This window comes from Cygnus olor, chromosome 6 (assembly GCF_009769625.2).
Source record: "Cygnus olor isolate bCygOlo1 chromosome 6, bCygOlo1.pri.v2, whole genome shotgun sequence".
Classification (NCBI taxonomy): domain Eukaryota; kingdom Metazoa; phylum Chordata; class Aves; order Anseriformes; family Anatidae; genus Cygnus; species Cygnus olor.
Genome location: NC_049174.1, coordinates 23,128,530 through 23,151,274, shown reverse-complemented (window position 1 = coordinate 23,151,274; position 22,745 = coordinate 23,128,530). Strand labels below are relative to the sequence as shown.

Here is a 22,745-nt window from a genome sequence, read left to right as displayed (position 1 = left end):
AAGGTAATCACGTTTCCAAATAAGAATGCCTTTTCTTATTTAGCTGGCTTTGAAAGTAGATTAAGCTGTTTTGGACAATGGTGCTCTTATTCAAGAAGAAAGCCCCACTCACTTGAAATTATTTGGGGATAATTATTCCAGAATGCCTAATAAATCCTTATACCTGGCCTTCCACCAGCACTTGCTGTGCTAGTATTGTGCAGTGCTTGCAAAGCGGTTGCCTCTCAAAGATCCCTACTGTCAGAATAAAGCAAATAGATGCCAAATACCATTCTCAGATGATCACCGCACATGAGAGAGATGCAGGAAGAAAACACATGCTACAAAACTCTGGATTTTTAGATTTTTTTGACAGCTAACACCACCAATACAAGTAATGATAAAAAAAAAAAAAAGCAAAAGCCACAAACAAGAAATATTAAACCTGAACAAAAGAAAAATGATCTTTCGGTCAGATGTAGCTTCAGGATAGCATACTCAAAGTGTGAAATCATTATTTATTATTTGTGACTCCTTCTCCATAAAACTAAAGCCCTTTTTTGGGCTGTGTTGCTCCGTAGTGGTAGACTGACAGAAAACCCAAGCTCTGTGTTACCTCTTTGTAATATCATGATTTCCACCACTTCCAGAAGCTACAGCAAAGTTGAGAGTCATTGTGGCCACTTCACAAAAAATATGAATTAAAATACGCATCCCATCTCAGTATTAGGAACTGAAAATGCTATTCTCTGGTGGTGACTTCAGCACTTCAAACCTGCTCTTGGTCCTGCTTCTCCCTCCAAGTGATCTTAATCTGAGCAGAAAGCCCATCTCTCTGCTCACCAAAGTAGGCTGCAATGTTATTTCTAGCCCAAACAGTGGATTCGCTTAGGGTGCCAGCAAGGACATTAGCCTCAGATTTTCCATCTGACTGACACATGACCAGAACAGCATGCTTGGACACATAAGGGTTCTGGCATAGTACCAACAGTACAAATGAATGATGAAAACTTTAATACGAGAAAGCACGGCTCTATGTGTGAAGTTTGAAGACATGAAAATATGTTGTTATAAATCCAAAGTTTCACTCGGGCTGCTATCCTGTATAATTCAACTGAACTCTATTTTACATGCATACTCTTCTAGTTTTTATATATTTATTGATTTTTATATATATGTATATATAAAGATGGATGTTATCTGATTTTTCTTTTGTTTAGCATAGTGTGATACAGTTTGATGATATTCTGGCTACTTAGTAGATGCCAACTGCATCTGCATTTAGTCTATACTATATTGTATACTTTCTTGGAATCAGATTCATGCCAGACCTATCAGGATAAGACAGTTTCTGATCACATAAAATATCAAAAAGAATAGCGACATCACCATGTCACTTACCAGTGTCTAGGAAGTCCTTACACTTACTCTAGTTTCAGTGTAATAAGAAAACAGATGTATAGCTACAAGAAATAAGAAGAAATGGCAAAGTCTTCAGTTCTGACAAGCTTACCTCTGTAATGTATTTCCACAGCATCATAGTATGGCCGCACCAGTTTTGAGGCTAAGATAACTGCCAAATTTACCCCACGAGTATCTTTTGTCCTCTCGCAATCTATATGAAACAAGACCTTTTCCAGAGCTCTTGCCTGTCTATTCCCCAAATCTCTCCATTGTTTTTGTAAAATAACCTTTAATTCTTGCTGAACTTTAGCTGTCCCAAAACGAGTTCTTGCAGAACACTGCTTTAAATCTGCTTTTGTGGGAAATGCAGCTCCCGCAGGATGGCCTGGCAGCCAGAGACGCCTTCTCATGCCATGCTCTGGCACACAAGCCACAGCCTCTCCACTCAGCTCTGTGCCTTTTCTCTTTCCTGCCCTTTTCTGGCTTACTCTTTCCCCTTATCTTTTTTCTACAGCAATTTACCTCTTTCAAAAATTAGTTCTCATTTTCCCTCCATCTAGCTTTGTTTTTCTCACTTACTTTTCCTCTTTTCCTATCTCAAATGACAACACAAGGCTCAAGAGACAGGTCTATAGTCAGATTTAAGAGACTATTTAACCCACGTTCAGAGCTGAGCTCAGAGCTACAGGTGCAGAGAAAGCCAAGCTGATGGTCCCTGTGGAACAACCCCAGTTTTGTGCAAACCCACTGCTCCCATTGCCAGCTGCATGGGCTCTCAATGCAGAAGTGAGGACTAACAGTGGGTAGTTCTCCCAAAGATCTTCAGTGAAGCCACAATTATATACAATTGCAGGAACCAGACTACTTGCTATTGTTATCTTGTTGGTATCTTGATCCATTCCTTCCTCTTTTCCCAATGCTATTCCTAAAAGTATCGATTATCAAAAGATCCTCACTAAAACTGTGAAACACTTGTCATTTCCCAAAATGGCTCTCAGCTTTCCGCTCCCAGAAAGCCCAGCTCAGTCTCCTGACATCCTCCAGTAATTAGGCAAGCCAGAGGTGCTCAGAGTTGTACACAGCAACCCTTGATACCAGCAGGCCTTCCTTCCCTTGTCTCCAAGGAATCCACAGTAAATTGCTCCTGAATTCAGCTTTGGCTGGCACAAACAATAGTCTGGTACGGTCTGGAGATTTTGCAGCTACCTCATTTAAATTGAGAAAAAGGTGGCTGTAATGAAATAAATATGAAAATTAATATTAAAATGTTTTTTCATTTATTGAGATTAGTTTGCTACAAAACATAAAATTAAAATTCTGCTGCATGATTTTTCTGCAAAGACAAGATTCCATGGCCATGAAATTAGAGAACACATGGAGCTCAGTATCAGTGTCAACGGAAGGACTAAGGTCTTAATTTATGAGAAAATCACAACAAAGTGCCCATTTTACACATGAATGCCTTCATTAAACACAGACAGCAGCCCAGGATTTTATAAATAATACATGCACATACGTACTTCACTAAATTGCCCAATATCTTGAAACATAGATCACCCTGCAGAGTAGACAATGCACTGTCAAGAATCCAAGAGTAATAATATCTAGTCCATCAAGGAAAATGAATCAACGGTATTTTCTAACAATTGGCATGTAACTGTAAAGTTAATTATATATTCAGCACATTAAAAATGTGTGTATGCAAGTATTAGCAACCACTACCAGAACACAGGGATCTGCAGCATCCTCTCTGGATGACAACAGTTGGGTGAGATGCAGCACGCTTTCCATCAATTACAAAGATGGAATAAGCGTTTGAAGAAGACACTCATATAAAACCCTTCTTTTAAAAAGGTCCACTGTAGAAATGCAAGGAGCTGCATTGTTTAACATATATGCATTTCTAGACTTTTAAACATAAACGTCAATAAAAGAGGGGCCATTTATACTAACCTTGATGGAGATGAGTAAAGTAAACATGGAAAATGGGCTATTTTATTTCATAGGAGTAAAAAATAAATATTTATGATTCATCTCTTCATTACTCAATTATTCATTTAACATGGAATTCCACTTGCAGTTTTCAGAGAAGGAAATTAGTAGAGATATAAAACATGCATAGCTGCTTTTCTGCCTCTTTTGGGGGCAACATGACAAAGTAAGCTTTTGCCATTCTTCTTCCATTTTTACCTTTAAGTTTTTTTGTTTGTTTGTTTTTCTTTCCTATGTCTCCCAGAAGGATGCATAGCTATTTAGCATGTAAAGTGTCAGATATTAGACAACACACCCCCCTGGTCCCAGGTACCCAACTAAAAAGAAGTCCAAGACTAGCATTTACAATTTCTAAGAGCACAAATGTCCCATATGCATGAATCTCTCTTAATTTCTCTTCAATCCTGTATTTTTGTAAAAATCTTCACTTTTATTTATGTTCAGATAGCCCAGTCTCCATCAAGGCAAATGCTCTAAAATAAAGAAGGAAAATAAAGAAATGTTCAATTACATAATTCCATTTCCATGATAACAAGTTGGAGTGATAATGCCACTGTCTCTGCAACCTTCTGGCCATGAGGACGTCATCTTAAGGCCAACGTTATCCTATCTTAGGTCCCTAAATATATATTCTGACACCCAACAAGAAACCTGATTTCAGAATTAATGAACAACCACAGTCCCACTATTTAGGTAGCAGTGTAAAAAACAAACAAAACAAAAACTGATAATTAGTGAGTTATACTTTTTTTCTTTCTAATCTTCAACCTGACTACTAACTAAAGCTCTTTGTTTCTTTGTCTTTGCGGGGTTGATTGTTTGTTTTTTACTAGAGGCAGCGTCTTTAAGATTAACTTCAGGGTTTGGGATCGTGAAAGCTACCTATTATTATATTTGCAAGTGAAAATCCTCAGAAAATATGGGGGAGTGAGTATATGAAAAATAATAGAAAGAAGTGCTAATAAAAGCAGACTAGGATAAAGGAGCTGGATAGGTGGGTTTAGAAGCCTTTCACACCTCCATAGCTTCAACAGCTGATGAACTTACTGCAGTTTCCAAGAAAAATCATCTGAGATAGAGCTGAACAGTCAGTGAAGGGCAACACGCTAATTCTTCTTGTTTTCTCTACTAGAAAGTCAGAACACTGCCCTTTATTGTTGTTGTTTTATTTTTTAATCCATGCCCAAGACAAAAACTTATCAGCAAATTCATATTTCATTGAAACATCAGTCTAAAGAAGTGATTTGGTATGAGAATGTATACATGTCTGTCACAATCTACAGCATAGTTTTCGTAGCACTATAATGCTCTGCCAGGAGAAAAACAAAAAGACAAACCTGAAATCTTAAATTTTAAGCGGCTTAAACAAGATATTTGCTGAAATGGGATAAAGGTATTTGCATGCTGAAAAGATTATGGAAATAGCATTTACATACTTGTAGAATGCATGTTCTATTAACAGAAAAAGGGAATTTGTTCTATACCTTTCCATTCCAAATGCCCACCACAGCTTACAATGAGGAAACAGAATGATAACAGTTACTTTAGAACCTCTTACACTGATGATTCAGTTATCAGGGCCTACCTTACAGAATCACACACTAATTTAGTTTGGAAGGGATGTCTGGAGGTCATCTAGCCCAACTTCCCTACGAGAGCAGCCTCAACTTGATCAGGTTGAGCAAAGACAGAAATACCACAACTTATCTCAGCACTTGTTCAGTTGCTTTGACACCCTTATGGTGAAATAAACATTCTTCATATTTAATTCATTTTCTTATGCTACAACTTGCATGCAGTGTCTTGCGTCCTACTGACTATTCCCTTCTCTGAGAAAATTACTGAATCTGTAGACAAGGGGAGAGCAGCAAATGTCATTCACATTGATTTCGGTACGGGTTTGACACTGTTTCGCACTATACCCTTGTGCCCAAGCTTGGACATTATAGTCTGGATGGGCAGCCAACTAGGTGGGAATGAAACTAATGGGACAGTCAGGCTCTGAGTATCTCAGTTAATGGGTCATACTCTACACCTGGAGGCCAGTAACAAGTGGAGCACCTCAGGAGTCTATCCTGCAACTGGCCTGCTTAACACATTTATATCAAAGAAATGGAAAGTCCTGCACCTGGGAAAGAAGAGCCCCTTGCAATGAGACAGGCTGGAAGCAGCTCTGCTGGAACAGACCTTGGGGTTGAGCACAAGCCAGCAACGTGCTCTGGCAGCACAGCCTGTAGGGTGAGGGAAGCCATCATCCCCCCCACCTCAGTATTTGATAGATCAAAATAACTCAGCTAGGTCAAAGAAACAACTATCACCAATTTCTCCTTCTACCTGGAACAACCAAAGAATCTGAACCTTTGGATGGCTGACTAGCTGAAAAGACGTAAGAGGCATTCCAGAGTCTTTGACCCTGTTAACAGAGATGTTCCCTGCCCCAAACATCTCCGTGTATTCCCCTCATTATAAAATGCAATTGTCAAAAGCAAATGGTTACTAATCACAAAAACTACCTGGAGGAAACCAGAAGGTCACAGGCACTATTCATGAAATTCAAAGTTTATATCATAAACCCTTTCTAAATGTTTTTTCTAGGAGACAGAATGTTTTAGCTAGTACTTTTCCAAATGAGTCACTAACACCCTTGTCTTAATTCTGCAGCTGCTGCTAATTTGGAGTGCCAGCCTTCTCCCCTCTTTCCCCAGAATGAAATAAAATATCAATGTTGCACTGTGCTGAAAATGGAAAGTTAGATGTAACATTATGCTACAAGGCCTCTGGAAGTCCCATTTACCTTTGATTCTTTCTTTTCACACAGGCCTGTACCTAACTTAAGCCCACTCAGCAACTTAGTTCACACTTTCTTCCACATTCATTGGTTGTAAGAATGAAACACATACTCAAATGATTTTTAACACTCAGTGCACCAATACCTAACACAATTTAAAACAGTAAAAGAGAAAATAAAATCATATTAAAATGATGCTAGCAGCTATCTGCATATATAGGCAATCTGCGGAGCTATGCTGCATCTTCCTTTGGCTTGGATCTTTCACCCTTCCTGCTAAGGGCATGGAAAACCTTTTAGTTAAGAGAAGCAAGCACCACCATTTTGTTGCACAAATGTGAGACCCAAGAGGGAATACTTTCAGGGGGGACAACTTCACCCACAGTAAATCGCGAATCTCAAACTCCTTGTGTATCTCATTGGTGGCTCCACTGCAAAAACTTCTTATATTTGGGGCACTTGGGCTTAGTTTTTAGCCAGACTTGTTTCTTGATTCAGCTCACCGACCGACCACACGAGTGCTAGTGCCAGCACATGGGAAGGGACAGGAATGAGTTGCTCGGGGCAATGGGGAAATAGAAGACTGCCCTTTTTGGCTGCTGTGCATAGCTATGTGAAATTAAAGTGATTATGTAGCTATGGCCTGAGGGATGGAAGAGGTCACAGATACTACCACAGCCTATATACTGCTATAGAAATTGTGTCAGCGTGTGTTGCCAAGAGACAAGCAAGGGAATTCAGTTCTTAACCTGTAAAATCCACAAAGTAAAGCCCATTCACTCCACTTCGGGATGGCAGATCAATACTTCGCTCTCAATGCAGGAGTCACCCTGCACGCTTTGGGTTGCATTTTGCATCAGTGCCCTCTGTGCATCTACTCGGCATGGTTACAAAGCACTTCTCACAGGCCTCATCCATACATTGACATTTCAGAAATTTAGCTAAAATATATTTTGAAATGTTTTCATCAAGTCAGAGCAATTGAGACTAAATATGGTCTCAGACCACGAACAGAGCACAATAGCTTCCAAAAGCTACCATGAAAAAATGTAAGCCATGGTACCTGATTACATCCATGTCCAAGCTCTTAGCCTCCCTCAATTATGAGATAATATAATTCAGCTTAGATCTTAACCAAATTAAATTTAAAGGGAAGTCTCAGTATTTTCAGTTGAGGGAGACTAAGCAAGTACATGAAGGCAGATAATAATTATCACCTATTAGGCACAGTAAATATGATCTGAATCTATTATGTGCCTGCATTTTGGCTGAAATGAATTAAACTCAGACAAAACCAATCTTTATCAGCATCTTTGTCCAACATCGTTCATTTATTTGACTCAGCAGGTGCTTTTCCAGTAGAAATAGTTGTGATCACTGCTTTGCACTGGCCATAGGAAACACACAATACAACAATGACAACAAAAAATGAGTATATCATTTGTAGCATGTTTTTGGCTAAGTCTCAGCATGTATCCTGAAACTTTCTCAAACCAAAAGTAACATTTCATGAAAAGCAATTTTTGAATTGTTATCAGTTCTTGATTATGAGTATTTGGAAGACTGCAACTGAAATATGCGACTGTACCAAGCTTTATTTTCCAGTTTATTACCATGCCTTTGTTCAGACCTCCTTATTGATATCACAATCAAGCATCCTTCATTAGGAGCACTGAATCAGTAGCATCAATTATGTTTCTGAGTAAGAGTGACGGATCTAGTATCAACATTGATAGCACACATTGTTGCTTAGACTTCAAAGCAGCTTAAAAATTCTGACAGGTTTGTTGTTGTTTGGGGGATGAATATATATACATAGGCATTTTTTTCTGAAATGAATTGTTCGTGGTTTTTTTTAATAGAAAAAATAGTTTTAATAAACTATTATAAATGAACACTGCTTTACTACATGTATTATTCTTCACTTGGAAAATTTCAATAATTTTGCAAATCTTTTCTTTGTTCCTTCGACATGAAGTGGAAACTTAGAAATTTACTCTCACAAAATTTCATCATTGATTCTGAGACCTGCAATTTTATCCCTGAAGTAGAAACAAAGTATTTTGAAGTGTGGGGTTCCCCTTTACAAATCAGGGCAAGAATCTAAACAGCATGCTCAACTCTGGTCTGCAAGTAATCAGAAAAAACTACAGTCATTACCATGAGTAACAGTAAAGTTGTGAAAGAAAACATACTTTAAAGAACTCTTTTATTGAGAGAAATTTAACATCTCTCCCCACAAACTTATTGCATGTTTTCATGACTGCCTTGGGATACTGCATTGAAGACAAAGCTAGAAAATGCACTAGTACACATCAGACATATTGTACAATTCCCATCTCCTACAGTTTTTGCCTACTTATTTCATAGACCCTGATCACTGAAAAAAATGATTTGAACACAGTTTTGGAATATACCTGGTGCCTGGGGGATTTACAGCCAAACACAAAACAAAAACTACACTGAATAAGTTTTTCAAGCCTTTTTCAACACATATATTGGTTTATCACATACGTGTAAAGTCAATCCCATAATATTACCAGACTCAAGATCTGACTCATACATCAGCAGTAAATTTACTACTGAATCAAGAAGAGGGACCGAGATTTTGTTGACATTTGTTAAATGAGGCCAATCATGCAGTATCAAATTAAGCCCCAAGCACAGCGTACTCCAGGGATGAGTTTAGTCTCAAACTTCTTGAAATTACAAAGCTAATAAGAATCTGTCATTTCTACCATTAATGATGTGAGGAAAATATTTTTTCTTTTGTAATTTGCAAATTCAGCCTCTAAGTGCATGTATATTTATACAATTCCTCCCCCTAAGGAGGCTGCATTAAGGGAGGAAAGTCATGGCTTTTTAAAACCTCTCTTAAAAAGATTTCTTAGAAAAAAATACAAAATCAGCATAACTTAAGCAGCTGCCATTGCAACTACTTCTTGATTACAGCCCCCATCACACCATCTACATGCCATACTGCCTAACTTTCGCTCCTTCAAAATGACGATTATGAATATCGTGTTATTGCAGATCACCTCCAAATCAAGCATGGTCAGCGTATCCCATGAATGAATCAATTTCCTAGAGAATAAAACATTGCTCATCTAAAATCAAAGGCAAAACTCGTGCTAACTTCAATGAAGTCAATCCTCAAGACAAAGATCGTGAAGCGCGTCTATGCTGAGTGCATCGTTATCATCAGCAGTGTGATTTATAAAGTTACAGCAATGATGTACATTAACACACAATACATTCGCATACGTCCTCCTGAACCCACCAAACAACGCCATGTGGAACATCTGGGTTCACCCTTTAAGCTATTGCTATTAACAATATATCTGGTTACATCCTGCTTCTAATGTGTATTTGCCCATCAGGCTAATCTGCCATTACATCTCAAGAGAGGCCCTGTAACAGAATGATTCAAGGGAAAACTGGAGTATTTCAAAGCAAGGAGGACAAACATGTGCAGAGCAACGGACAAACTTTGCATGATCCATTTCTAGAAAGGATTCAACATCTGAAAATACAAGAATTATCTTAGCAATAGTTTCTAAAAATACTTGCTGAAGAACACATTTCTAGCTCACAGCAAGCTACACAAACTAAACTTCAAAAGTTAAAAGGAGCTTTAACTGGGACAAGAACTGAGATTTCCACTCACACTAAGCTAGCTTGGACAAATACATAAAAGAACCATTGTGATCAGTGACAAAAAGTCAGCAGCCTTTCAGATGGATACAAACAAGCACTGCCACTTCTGGACTGGGATGTCTGGGAGAAGAGAAAACCTGTCCTTGGGAAGCAGTCTTCACTTTTCCATTTTTCACGTCCCTGAGATTATTTTACAGAGCTGAAGGGATCACCTATCGCTCTCAAGTATTTCTTAAAATTGCTATAATTTACATTTCTTTCTCTTACATGATGTGGTACACTTTTTGAAGGAATTCTTTGGGTAGTTACACCTACGGGACACAATAAAATCCTAGCCTTGCAGGAATAGGAGAGAACACATTCAAGAGACTAATGAGGCTAACAGGATTAGATATCTGTCTGGAGACAAAAAAAAAAAGTTTGCCTGCAGCTAACCTGTGTTGTTTTTTTCCCCCCCGCCTCAATGGATTTCCAAGCCCATTCCAGAACCAGAGAGACTCAGAATTATGGACAATTAAAATAACTTCCCACGCTACAAAGTGTGCAAAACATTTCTATCAGACTTTATAAACAGATTCACCCATTCTCTGTGTTACTATAAACCTGACTCGTCTTTCACTGTGCACAGATTTTGCAGTCATAGTGCATATGGAATAAATCTAAACCAAACTGATTAGAATTAGTAATCATTTACACTGATTAAAATCAGCTCAAATAAGGGCAACAGACCTGTGCTGGGCACAGAAAGCTGTGAGTAAAGGCGTTCATGAGCAGCAAACCATTAGAGGGTCCTACAGCTTCTGCTTTAGAACCAGCAGCTCCTACATCAGTCTCTTAGCTTCATACCTGGGACACTAAACTGTGAATTACCCAGTGTCTCCTAATATGAAAGTTTCATATCTGCTTTGTAGTGTTACAACCGCAAGTTCCCTTTTAACTGGTGTCCCACTTACTCTGCCATCAACAGGTTTGCATAAAAACTCAGCGTTCCCCTCTTAAAATTTGATGTTGGCAGCCTGAAAATACGTTTTTGACATGGCAGAACCTGCCTGCTCACTACAAGTTTACATCAGTCTGCAGAACTGCCTACAAACACAAAGTTCTGGAAATATTAGTTCTTTTCCGAGCTGCCAGGGTACTGACTATGCAGCCACCAAATTACAGAGGTAGAAGCACACTGTAAGGTAGCTTAGCAAAATTTACAAGATTTCATTTCTTCTGAGTTGTTCTAATTTAATGCCATACAAAAAATAAAAATAAAATAAAAAATCAACTATCACATACTATCCATCACTATGAAACGCCTGCACTTTAAATAAATCATGCTATCCATAGGAAACATTGCCTTTTTCTACTAACATTTTCTTATCCAAAGAAATTTGCTTTATGATACTGAAGTCTATCACTAGAACTAGACAGCTATATTGTCACGTTACAGTCCAAGGAAAAACCAGCGACACAGGCAGTTAGCACGATTTATTTGTAAATCATTGTGTCCGTTGTGTCTCTGAATTCCTTTTGATATCCAGGTAAAGGAAAACAAAGCAGAAATTCACTAATATTTCTAACTTGACCAAAACAAACAGATTGTGGCCTAGCAATGTACATTTATATTTGCTTATCTGCACTTTAACTGCCTTGCTAAATGTTACATCACTTTGCTGAGCACACCTGGGTCTTTTTTACTCCTAGTCAGAGAGGCCTTTAAGCATTGGTAAAATGTATACGTTTTAATCAGCATCATTTTCTAAATGTTGACATATACAATCTCTTCATCAGAAATGAAGAAACATCCATTGTACTTGGAAAGTATTTTTGATGCTCTCTGATACACCAAACAATGTTGCAATACAGGAGCTGTCCTAAAGCATACATTTATCAGAAGACACACACACAAAATAGGTATGTCAAACATTGAGTAAAACAGAGCAAAAATTGTGGCAGCCCAGAAAATGAAGGTCTTAAAAGCTTTAACTTGTAACCATTTCAAACTTTCTCTTTCCATTGCCATAATTATTTTTTTTCATATTAAAGGCCTTACACCTACTTCCAGTGTTTATTTTGTTCATTTTATTTAAGTCCATGGTTTCCCTAATGTCTTTTAATGCTGAACTCCCAGTGGGAGGGAGGTGCTGAATCACGACAAAAGTTTGTATTTCCTCCCAGAAAATATGACTGAAACAGCCTGAATACTTCATGAATAAGATTGTGAAGATCATAACAGATAAACATAAAACCTGTTTTTAAAATCTCTAACATATTTTGTAGCAATTAAAAGTTGACCATATCAACATTTCACCCCAAAGAACCATTAGCAATGCACGCAATTTCTAATGGGTATTTTCTAAACTCTCTACAGAAAAAAAAAAAAAACCATCTTCAAGCAACTCCTGTCATCTCCTAATTATCGATTCGTGGCTTATTAGTCAGCAGATTTTCCATCATCACTTAAATAAGGACAAGATGGGAAGCAAAACTTCTAGTCTCAAAATCTCTTCCTTCCCTCAGTATGATCATGTACCATCACCCATCATACATTCAGCAAAGGCTACTCAGTTCTATCATAATTTGTGTTTGATAAAAGCCAACCTCCAGAATTAGTGAAATATTTCATGTAACGGACAATGGTTCATTTTAGGACCCAAAGAATAAAACAAGTGAAAATGATGAATTAAATGATTTTTTTTTATATGTTCAGACAGGATCCATAACAAGGAGATTTCTTATACTACTGAATTCTGCATACTGCAATATCAAAACTCTCGGTTACTAGACCTTCTATCTACAATAAGGGGCCATCTTTTTTCTTTTATTTCTTCTTTAAAATCAAGATCTCTTAAAATAGGAAGCTTTGGATCCCAAATATTTGATTTCATGTGTGTAGGTTAAATGTGTGTGTGCTCTCGCTCTCCCTGCTGAAACAAAGTAATGCGATTTCAGGCTGTATAATTTTATAGCAAAGACTGCAAGACGTTTTGAAGATGTCATTGACTGTAATACGGATCAATATTAAATTATCTGTACAGGAAACATTTTCAAAAGATGGTCCATCAAGCTTTCTCATAGGATCATGGATTTCTAGGATCATATTCTAATAACTACAGTAAGCTATTACAGCTTGTCTCCCTCTTCAATTATTTACAGGTCAAAAAAGCCAAGTGACATTGCTTTATGTATATTCAATGTTATGTACTTGGTTCGTAACTTACTAACGCCACAGAAAATCACAAAAGTAAATGCTTCTGAACAAAGACATTTTTTTATTTGAGACTATTTATATAGTCATACAGCTGATAGATGCAAAAGGCTCTGTCAGGCATTGTACCTTTCCTAAAAATAACACATTGAAATATACGTATCCAAACTGACTACTCTGCAGCATCATCTTTAAATGGCTACATACTCCGCTATCTAGCCTGATGTCAGTTACACATTTAAGAGCTAATTAGTCGCATCAGATCACCTAAAGACCTTCATCTTATTCCTGTCAATTTCTTTATATATGAAAGCACATTTCAAAGCCTCTTCATTGCTGACTTGTAAAACGTCTCATGACTGTCAAACTGAATTTATTTTTCAGCCAAGCACTATAAATTACATTTCACAATACAGTAACGCAGGGCACAATAAACAGAAGCCTATCATAGGTGCAGATAAAGAGGAGAAGAGAATTGTCCTCTTTTTGCCACACAAGCTGGACACTTCAATAGCAAAAAAAGAAGTAAAATGAAGAAAAAAGAAAAGAGGAAAACCACACCACAGTTATAACCTCTAAAAAAAAAGTTCACACGTTGAAGCCTCATATGGGTCTGTTTTGATTTGTGAGGAGTGACACTGGTGGTTGGAGAGGCTTATGCTAAATGTTCCAGACAGCTGATGCAACCACCTCTGCATCTGCCAGTTTGCAGTATGATGCTTCTAGAGCAGTGGGGCTGGCTGCCCTTACAGACTCAAAGGAGAAAGAGAAAAAAAAAAAAAAAAAAAAAAAAAAAAAAAAGAGAGCTGGAGAAGCACCACAAGAACTCCCCAAATCAATTTTCCTGCAACCAGCAGCCAAGCGCGTACAGCACCAGCCATCGCCAGCCGGCTCCCCGACCCCTTCTGAAGCCACTTTCCTGAACTGTGCCTGCCACAAGGCTCCGAGCCCGCAGACGACGAGCACCCAGCCGGTGACCGCCGCGGGGCTCGCTGCCACCCGCGGCCCGTCGGGGCGGCCCGGCCCCAGCCCCCAGAGCTCTGGGGCCTCGCTTTGGGGCCCGCCGGGTGGAGTTTGGGGCCCGGCTTGGCAGCGGGCCGGCCGGGGGGGAGAAGCCACCGGGATCGGCGAGGAACAGGAGGGCGGGAGGAAGGCGAGAGGGCAGCTCGGGGACGCGCAGACAGGAGCGGGGCCGGTTGAGGGGGGGCTGCGGGCAGGAAGGAGCTGCGGGCTCTTTCCTGTCCCCGTCCCCCGCCGTAAGGTGACCGCCACCCCCCAGCCCCCGGCTGGCCGCCCGGGAGCGGGGCCAGCCGCCGCGCCGTGCCCTACCTTCGCCTGCAGATACTGGGGGTAGTAGTAGGTGGTGTACTGGGGGTACATCTGCTGTTTCCACACTTTGCCCATGAAGCTGGAAATGTAGCCTGCAGCGCAGGGACGGGGGGGCACTTTGGGGGGCTCCAGCCGCCTCTCCGTCTCTCTCCTCCCTGGCGGCGGCGGCGGCTGCTCCTCGGCCGAGCCCAGACCTTCCTCCTCCTCCTCCTCCGCCCAAAAGCCGCAGCGGAGCGGGCAGCGGGGGGCAGGCGCTCTCCCTGCTCTCCCTCCGGCCCCGGGAGTCGCTGCCAAGTCCCCGCCCGGCCGAGGCCGAGCAGCGGCGGGCCGGCTGGCGGAGCGGCGGCGGTGCCAGGCGGCGGGGCAGGGCTGGCGGCGGCGGGGAGGGAGGGAGGGAGGGAGGGAGGGGACGGGGGAAGGAGGGGGCGAGGGGCGGCGCTTGGCCCCGCTCGGCGCCCGCCGGGAGAGCCCCGGGCCCGGCTGAGGCAGGGGGGAGCCGCCTGGCAGCCGGGCCGGGCTGTGGCAGGGAGTTGAGGGGGGCTCCGGCTGCTGGGGGTTGGGGGGGGGGGACGGTGGTCGCAGCCGGCGCGGCTCTGACCTAATTAGCCGGGGGCTTTGTTAGCGCCGCGGCTCTTTGTGCGGCTCGGCGGAGAACGGGAGGCGATTTGGGAAAAGTACGTCTGGCTTCGGGTCTGCCTGGCAGCGGAGGGTCCGTTTATCTGCCGGCAGCAGGAGGGACTGCAGTGCTAAAATCAGTTTAGAGAACAGCAGCCGCAAGAGCAGACCGAGTGCTCCGTCTGGTCCACGGCCCGTCCTTGCGTTTGTACTTTTGCCAGCTGTGCTGAGTACGCCTCCTTCTCCAACGGGAAAAAATCCTCCTGTAGTCAATAAGAGTTACAATTCTTTCACTTGGGTTTCCTCTCTACAAGATAATCTCCCAAGCATCAGAAGCAGGGACCAGCAGCACACCACAATCTGCCGTTATTTGTAATACAGACACTTGGCCCAGCACGCTTACCTCTGACAACCATGGCTCTTTGCTACCCGATGATAAACTGAGCCTCACAATATTAAGCAGATGCCATTTCTTCGTCACATTAATCACAGTCATTTTTGTCTCGCTGCACTGTTGTATTAATAAAACATACATGCCAGGTTCACCAAAACTGCGGAATATATTAGCGTTAACCAAGCTAAATGCGGCAATAGCGGAAAGAAGGATTTAGAAACTTAGGGATTTGTGCATCCCAGTGCAATAGCAAAGGCAGCGTTTCTGCAGCCATGAATCCCTGGTGCAGGCTGAGCAATGACAGGGAGCTGCAGATCCAAGTGCCACTGCAGCTCACCTGGCTAGCCATTAAGATCTCGTTACAGTTTTTTTCCAGGGAGGTGTATGTCCTTTATAGGCCACACAGATTAAAAGACTACCTGCATCTGTAGGAGAGGGCTTTTTCTCCAGGAAAGCTGCATGGGAGGTTTGGGGTTTGTTTCTTGTTTGCCTGGTTGTTTTAGGTGAACACATGACTAGAATAACTACAAAAAGAAGGGGGAGCACAAAAAAGGCTAAGAGATGGTAATCTTTTTGTGTCCACTGCGGTAACTTCCTGTGGGAGGGACAGAGATTAAAGCTCGGGAAAAGCTGAGCAAAAGAGAAATATCACATATGTGGGAGGGTTGAGAATGTGTATCTGCAAAAGCTGGAATGGCCATGGCCAAAATCAGCTGCCTTCAGTTGACTATACTGGCGTTTACGCACTGGAAAAAGCATACAAGCTGAAATTATATCTGAAGAATGCAAGGTACTATGGCTCCGGGGCAGTGCATGGTGAGAGGACAGTAGAAATGAAGTTTCACAGCTTCATGGGGAAATATGTTGCCACAGCCCAGATACGTGATGAGATTGTTATAGATTGCTTTAGGAACTGCCAAGTTGTGGTCTGGAGTTCTCGGTTGAACTACAAAGAATGTGATGCTGGCCTCTCTTGAGCTGACAGGTTACGGGTGCTAGTACACTTAGTTTCTTTCTGAGAAAAACAGAACAAGCAAGAAGAAGAAATAAAGACCAGTAGTTGATGGATTGACTTTGTGTGGATTTTCCTTGAGGAGAAGGAAAGAGTATGAAAGAGATTTGAAAGAAAACACGCATTGTACTAAAAATGGCTAGGAATAGAAGAGTGTTTTCCTAGAATCCAACTTCATATAAACAACTCCTGCAGTTGTCATAAGGATGTTGTGCAATCATGAATGGGGAGAGAAGCATCCAGAAGAAAAAAACCTCTAGGAAATGAGGAGAGGGGGAAATGCAGCCTATATCGTTCCAGCATTTACAACTGCAACAGTCTCCAGCTTAATTGTGTCAAGTTACTGAGAAGGGCTGATGGCTGCCAGTGAGAAGAGCAGCAATGCACTCTGCCACAACGGCTCCCGAAAGTGATGAAAGAAGAAATCTGGCTAAGAAAGTATTTGATTACAACTGCAACAGCTAAAGCTGAGCTCCAAGTTCCTTCCCAGTCACTCCGTGTAGGGACTTAGTACATTCCCAAACTGAGTCTTTTGCTCTAAAGCTTAATCTCATCCACAAAAATGATCTGTTAATGTAAGGGTGAAGCCAGTTTGGTTACATCCTTTTTCAACCAGAGTATTTTCTTATCCAAGTTCCACTTCCATTGGAATATTTGCTTTGATTCATTTTGCTAAGCTGATATTAAAGCTGGTCAAAATTGATAGTTTAATATTTTTCACTGTAAATTTAAAAATTAAGCCCACAACTTAACTATTGCAAACTTTTATGGCGCAGTGATCCCACTGACAGTTAATGGGAATATGCAAATGTTGCTCAGTTTTTATTAAAATGAGGATAGAAAATATAATTATTGGAATCATCTACATGAGCCTCAGTTACAGTTATTTTATGCCATTTTTTAAATGGTATTGAAAATGTTTATTAAGAAGAGAACAGTGAAGAATTCTTGGGCAAAACAATCTTAATTTAGTATTGCTCAGAGCAGTCTCTGCTTGTACCTTATTAATACATTGATTATTCAGTCAACTCAGTGGTAGGAATGCAAGCTGTGTGGCACAGACAGGATGGAATTGCAGTAGAAACTTAAAACCAAGTGACTGATTCCTTAACTTTTTATACTGATGGTAATGTTTGCCTTTAATTGCTTATTCCATGTTCACAGCAAGGGCAAACAAACACTTCTAAATTAAAACTGCTTACACTGTCTGGCAGTACTAACTCTTGCCTTCATAATCAAATGCTCACAAGGTTAAAAATGCTTCTCTCATTTACACACTACACAAAGTATGGAATTAAGAAGGAAAGTAAACACTGAAGAAGGCTAGCAGATAACCAGTAGGACAACAAAAAGAGTTTTTTTGCTTAAAAAACTGCCTTCCTACAGACCACACCAACACAAATGTACTGTGGCTTTGTCAGTGTTAGGGAAAACAGTAATCCATGATTTTGACTGTGCCAGATTTCACTATCAATGGGACAATATTGGTGGTTGGTTGGTTGGTTGGTTGATTTTTTTTTGTATTTTTTCCTTATCATAGCAATGGCCTAACTCGTCTGGTCCGGACAGATGAAAATATGATGAAAACACAGTTGGGCTGTTGCTGCTCAAGCCTGAGAAGCGCTCTGTGTGCTGCTGTGTCAGAGGAGTTTTAGGGCAGCTTGGTTAAAGCCAATCAATTGTTATCCACTGGCTCTAAGGGTGTTGGATGAGAAATCCCATTTAAGCTTTGCAGATTACTTTAGACATTAGGAATTCTACCCTAAGGCAGAAAAAGTCAAATGCAATGCAGAATAGAAGTGAAATATATTTAATCCACCTCACTCCAGGAACTACGTGAACTGATGTACTCTGCACCAATTTAGGTCGTCACACTAGTTTAGGCTGAAAGAGACAGGCATGTTTATGCTGAAATCGTTATTACTTTGACACAGTCAGGAATATTTGAACAAGGATTTATTTTCTGGTCAAGATACCAGCTCGAGTCTTGGGAGAGCTTTGTCTGCTACCAGATCTACCACAGAATGTGTGTGAGAGGGTGAGCAAGTCACTCAATTACCCTGTGCCTTACTTCCCCAGTTTGCAAACTGTGTCAAACATTCACCCTCTTCTGTTCTTTGTCTGCCTTGTACAGTCCGGCTGCAGGCAATGCGAGGCTCAGGAATAATTTGCTCAGACTCTGCCTAGTGCCCTCCCATAAAGGTAGCACAAAAAATAGAAGCAATGGCAGCGCATCACCAGTGGATGCAGAGAAGCCAGGTGCCAAGTTCTAATTCACAAACACACACACACATAATAAACCAAAGATCTGTTTAATGCCAACGAGTGGTGAATGAGGGCTCCAGAAATGCAGCTAAATTTCAGCTCTCGACCAATAACCTCTTTGCTGTTTCCCTCACCCCCAACACACGCTGCTCCAATTACTTGCAAAATCTCCTTGTTGTAATGCCACCCTTAGCCCCATCATATGGCCTTGACTGCTTTGCAACACAAATGAAAGCCTCTTCAATTCAGGTCGCAGTAGGCCACACTCTTAAGCACAAAGGCTAAATAAACGACCGTTGTTAATGGGCCACCAAGATGAAAAGCACTTGATTGTTTCCATCAATTAAATCAACTCTCTAGACTTAGTGGCTATTAACTCTTTCAGCAAATTCTTAAATATTTATTTCAGTAGAGTAGTTACAATTCTGTATTTTTACAGTAGCTCCCATGATTTAATGACGTTTCACTGAAACACCGCTGAATGTAGCATGCCCTTGTTTATCCTTACAGCTGAGCCCTGTACTGCGCTGGGTCAGCTGCTCCTGACAGCTGCAGCCAGTGCAATTTGGTTTTATAAAACATACAAGGCCAGGCACTATTCTAAGGTTGCTCAGCTGAAGTATTTAGCAGGCACTAACATATCAGTATTTAACATACTTTCAGGCTTTTCATGAAGTTTCATGTACATCAGGCAGTGCTGCCATTATCGGCGATGGATGACAACAAAGGATGCAGCTGGACTGACTGCTCATGAAATCATGGCTGTGTTCGCAGCTAAACGTATCACCATGAGTTCAGTTACACTGATTGCCAGCAGTAACCTTTTCTTCATGTTTACATAGGTCTGAGAGAATCCTTTCTCATATAGGCACTACATGTTCTGATTTTTTTTTCTGTATTCTGGTTTACTTCACCCTAAGATGCCTAGCTAATAAAGATGATTGCATAATATTTTTTTATTATTATTTTATTTTCCAGTATTCTTCATAAAACCTGTAAAGCACCTCTTGTTGGTCCACCTCTATATAGCTATTCACTACATGTACTTTTTATTTAAATCACCTTCTCACTGACAGCAAAAATTAGCTATACTGTAGGAGTACGTACATCAGAGGTGGAGGTAGTTAAAAATCCAACTTATTTCATACATTATTTATGAGAAAATTCCATTCCCTGCCGTTCCTAACCAGCCTGGAGTCTCTCTAGCAATACTGTCTTCACTGTGCAAGCTGATGAACGAGGAGGAGAATAATCATGCCTCTATAAAAAGCTGACCAGCTATGATTCTTTCATGATGACGTTCCCTCAGTTTCATGGCAGTGTTTGCAATTCTTTTGCATTCTCTAAAAGCAGATGGGGAAGACACCAAGGCCAGCCTGCTTTGGGTGCAGCAAAATAGGAATTCCTGTGGGTATCTCTCTACCAGCTTGACCAACCAGCGGCAGTTGGTCCTGACTGAATTCAGACTATTGATTTTAAATATTCGTGGATAATTCAGAACAAACATTTTATTCCTCTCACACAAACAAAAATTGAAGCTCAATAAACATAGATAACTGAAATCTTATTCCTACAGACTTTAGGAACATTTTACACTGTCTGGAGGTATATCTTAAGCAAGTTCTGAATAAAAGGGGAGAATATGTCCTTTGGGCTTCTATTCTAAAATCTCCTTACACTTTCTTATTTCTGGAATAAAACTATTCCCAAGTATGAAGTGCAAGCCTTCCAATCCAAACGCGGTTGTATTTTAGATGAGTTCTGCAGCTTATGAAATATCCAACAACTCTTTCTGATGTCTCAGACACCACCTATTCTTTCCATCACCCTTCCAATACCTTCAGCTGTCTCTTACCCTCTGCTCAGTCAAAGAGAGGGCTGTACATACAGACCAGATGATTTTGTTCAAGCACTGGCTGTCCAGCTGGCCCAGGCTGACCTCCACTTGCTGGGCTCCCAAGCAGAACAGCAGCTTCCTCACCTTTTCTCAGCTACTGATTTTCATGCAGCTTTTCAGACCATCCTATCTATGACTGTCTCTGCTCCACTATTACCTTTGATTGAAATTGCCCAAAGGCTTCAAAAGTTACAACAGGGTAAGGGATGAAGAAGGAGATGGTGAGCAGATAAAACCATTGCTTGAGCCTTCTTTCCATCAGAAAGCAGGTTAAGTCAAAGAACGGAGGTTCTGTTACCTGTACAAATATCAAGTTCAACACTTTTCATGTCTTAAATTTGTAATTTAATAAAATCAGAGAATGAGGCATTTTAATAAATTTTAAAAATCCTTTGCCATACAACCCACCCCCTAAACTCTATGTATCTCAACAGATCTGTCTTTGCTATTTTTACTTGATTTTCTACACGTGGAGAAAATGTTTTTCTCACAAAAGGACCACAACACATTGCCATTTTGAATTAGCTCACATATTATCTGAGCTTCATTCATATTTTGTTCATATTTGTTAGCTTTTCACAAACTTCCCTTGCTGAACACTCAGACCAAGGTACATGCAAATTAATGCTTACAGTGAAATATTTCTTCAGAGCTAATAGGTGTTGTGTCTCTACCACATAATTAATAAAAAAGACATCGAAGTGTCATCACCCTTGATCTGCTGTAAAATGGAAGCTTCCTCCTTGGCTTTGAATCCCCTTCTGTCTTCTCACAGTCTTCTAGATGAAATGCCAGATGCTCAGCAGAGTCACGGTGAGTGATTCATTCTTGCTGATGACCCTGCTGTGGAAGCCCCAGAATTCCCTGCTAAAATAGTTCTCAAGTGATGCAGCACTGACAAAGCTGAGTTGTGCAACTTCATTTATTTTTCTGTGTTCAGCGCAGGCAGTAAAGCTCACACTTCCGTGCTAGAGATCAGATTTTTGTTTTACTTTGGTTCTTCTCTTCCTTAGGATTTCACGCGTGTCAGAAACATTCTGCTATCAAACAATTATTTGAGATATATGCTAAAGTATAATGGATATGCTAAAAGATCTTAGCATTAAAAATTCTTTCCAGATCTTGTGTTTCACAACAAGGCTTTATAAACCAATGCGTATTTATTTTGCTGGAAAGTTACCCAAATAAAGATATTGCATTTCCATTTCTGGTCTCTGGGGCTTTAATCCACTGAGAAACCTAAGAATGTACTCACTGATCGTGGGATAATATTCCTGTCAGATGCTAGCAATATTTATTGCATCATTTTATGAGTTTTGATTCATTTTTGTATAAATTGATGCACTTTTGCTTCCATTTTCACTAGGGGAGGCACAAAGGCATCAAACCACCAAAAATATGCTCCTAGGGGACCTAAAAACACTGTAAATAAACAAGCCAAAGCCTGAGCTGTAATCAACACATCTCTAGCAACGAAGAATGTTCATCAGTTTTTCCTCAGAGGACTTAGAGACTAGCAAGTGTTTTCAAACCCTAGCAATCATCTTTAGGATTTATGGCTTGGGATTTTCATATTTTTATAACGTCTGGTTTAAAATGCTGGGAATTCACGCTAGAAATGCACAAAGTTTTCTAGGTTTTAGTTTATTACAATATGGAGGCTATTTTCAGCCCAAGACTCCTCTGCATAACCCAAAGAACCTGTGACAACCGGGGAGCAGCTGCACGGCTCAGGCCAGAAGCGTGTCGACCTGCTGTAAGCCACACAGGAAGCTCTGGCTGAGGGCAAAAGGCAGAGGGCACACCAGGCTGCCGCCACCGAGTGCTGCAGGCTCCCAGGGGACCCATCCCACCCGAGAGCCATCCCACCCCTCTCAGCAGACCTCCTGGACCTGCACTTCTCCTTGCTCATTCGCAACTGCGTTGTTTAGTGTTCTCTGAAAGCCTGTCCAGATTTTGGCCTTTCCACTGATCACCATGACTGTGGTTGGGTTAATAATGAGTTAGAGCCTGTTACAACTGCAACTCTGCATGCTGATTAAAGTTCAATGTGTTCCTTTGTTTTTCCTTGGCTGTATTTAAAAAGAAAAATAAGGCATGCCATGTTGAAAAGTAACTGACATATTTGATACTATTCAGCCCTTCCACCTTTCCATATTTTTCTTTCATATTTTTCTGTTTTAATCACTGTCACTGAATAGCATGAATGTTAGATGG

General features: G+C 40.7%; 1 protein-coding gene across 9 annotated transcripts in view; it reads right to left on the bottom strand.

The window, feature by feature from the left end:
* Positions 1-21,335, bottom strand: part of RBMS1 (RNA binding motif single stranded interacting protein 1) — a 154,893-nt gene extending 133,558 nt beyond the window's left edge. Inside the window, exon 1 of one of the 9 annotated variants that reach the window (XM_040561741.1) lies at positions 21,240-21,335. Coding sequence is in view for 6 of the 9 variants with exons in the window: in XM_040561731.1 (XP_040417665.1) it covers positions 14,346-14,420 (75 nt within the window). In the remaining 3 variants the exon portion in view is untranslated. Of the gene's footprint in view, positions 1-14,345; positions 14,733-21,239 lie in introns of those variants that run through there. The other 8 variants (XM_040561743.1, XM_040561739.1, XM_040561731.1 and 5 more) reach the window with 8 other exon arrangements.
* Positions 21,336-22,745: the final 1,410 nt, after the last annotated feature.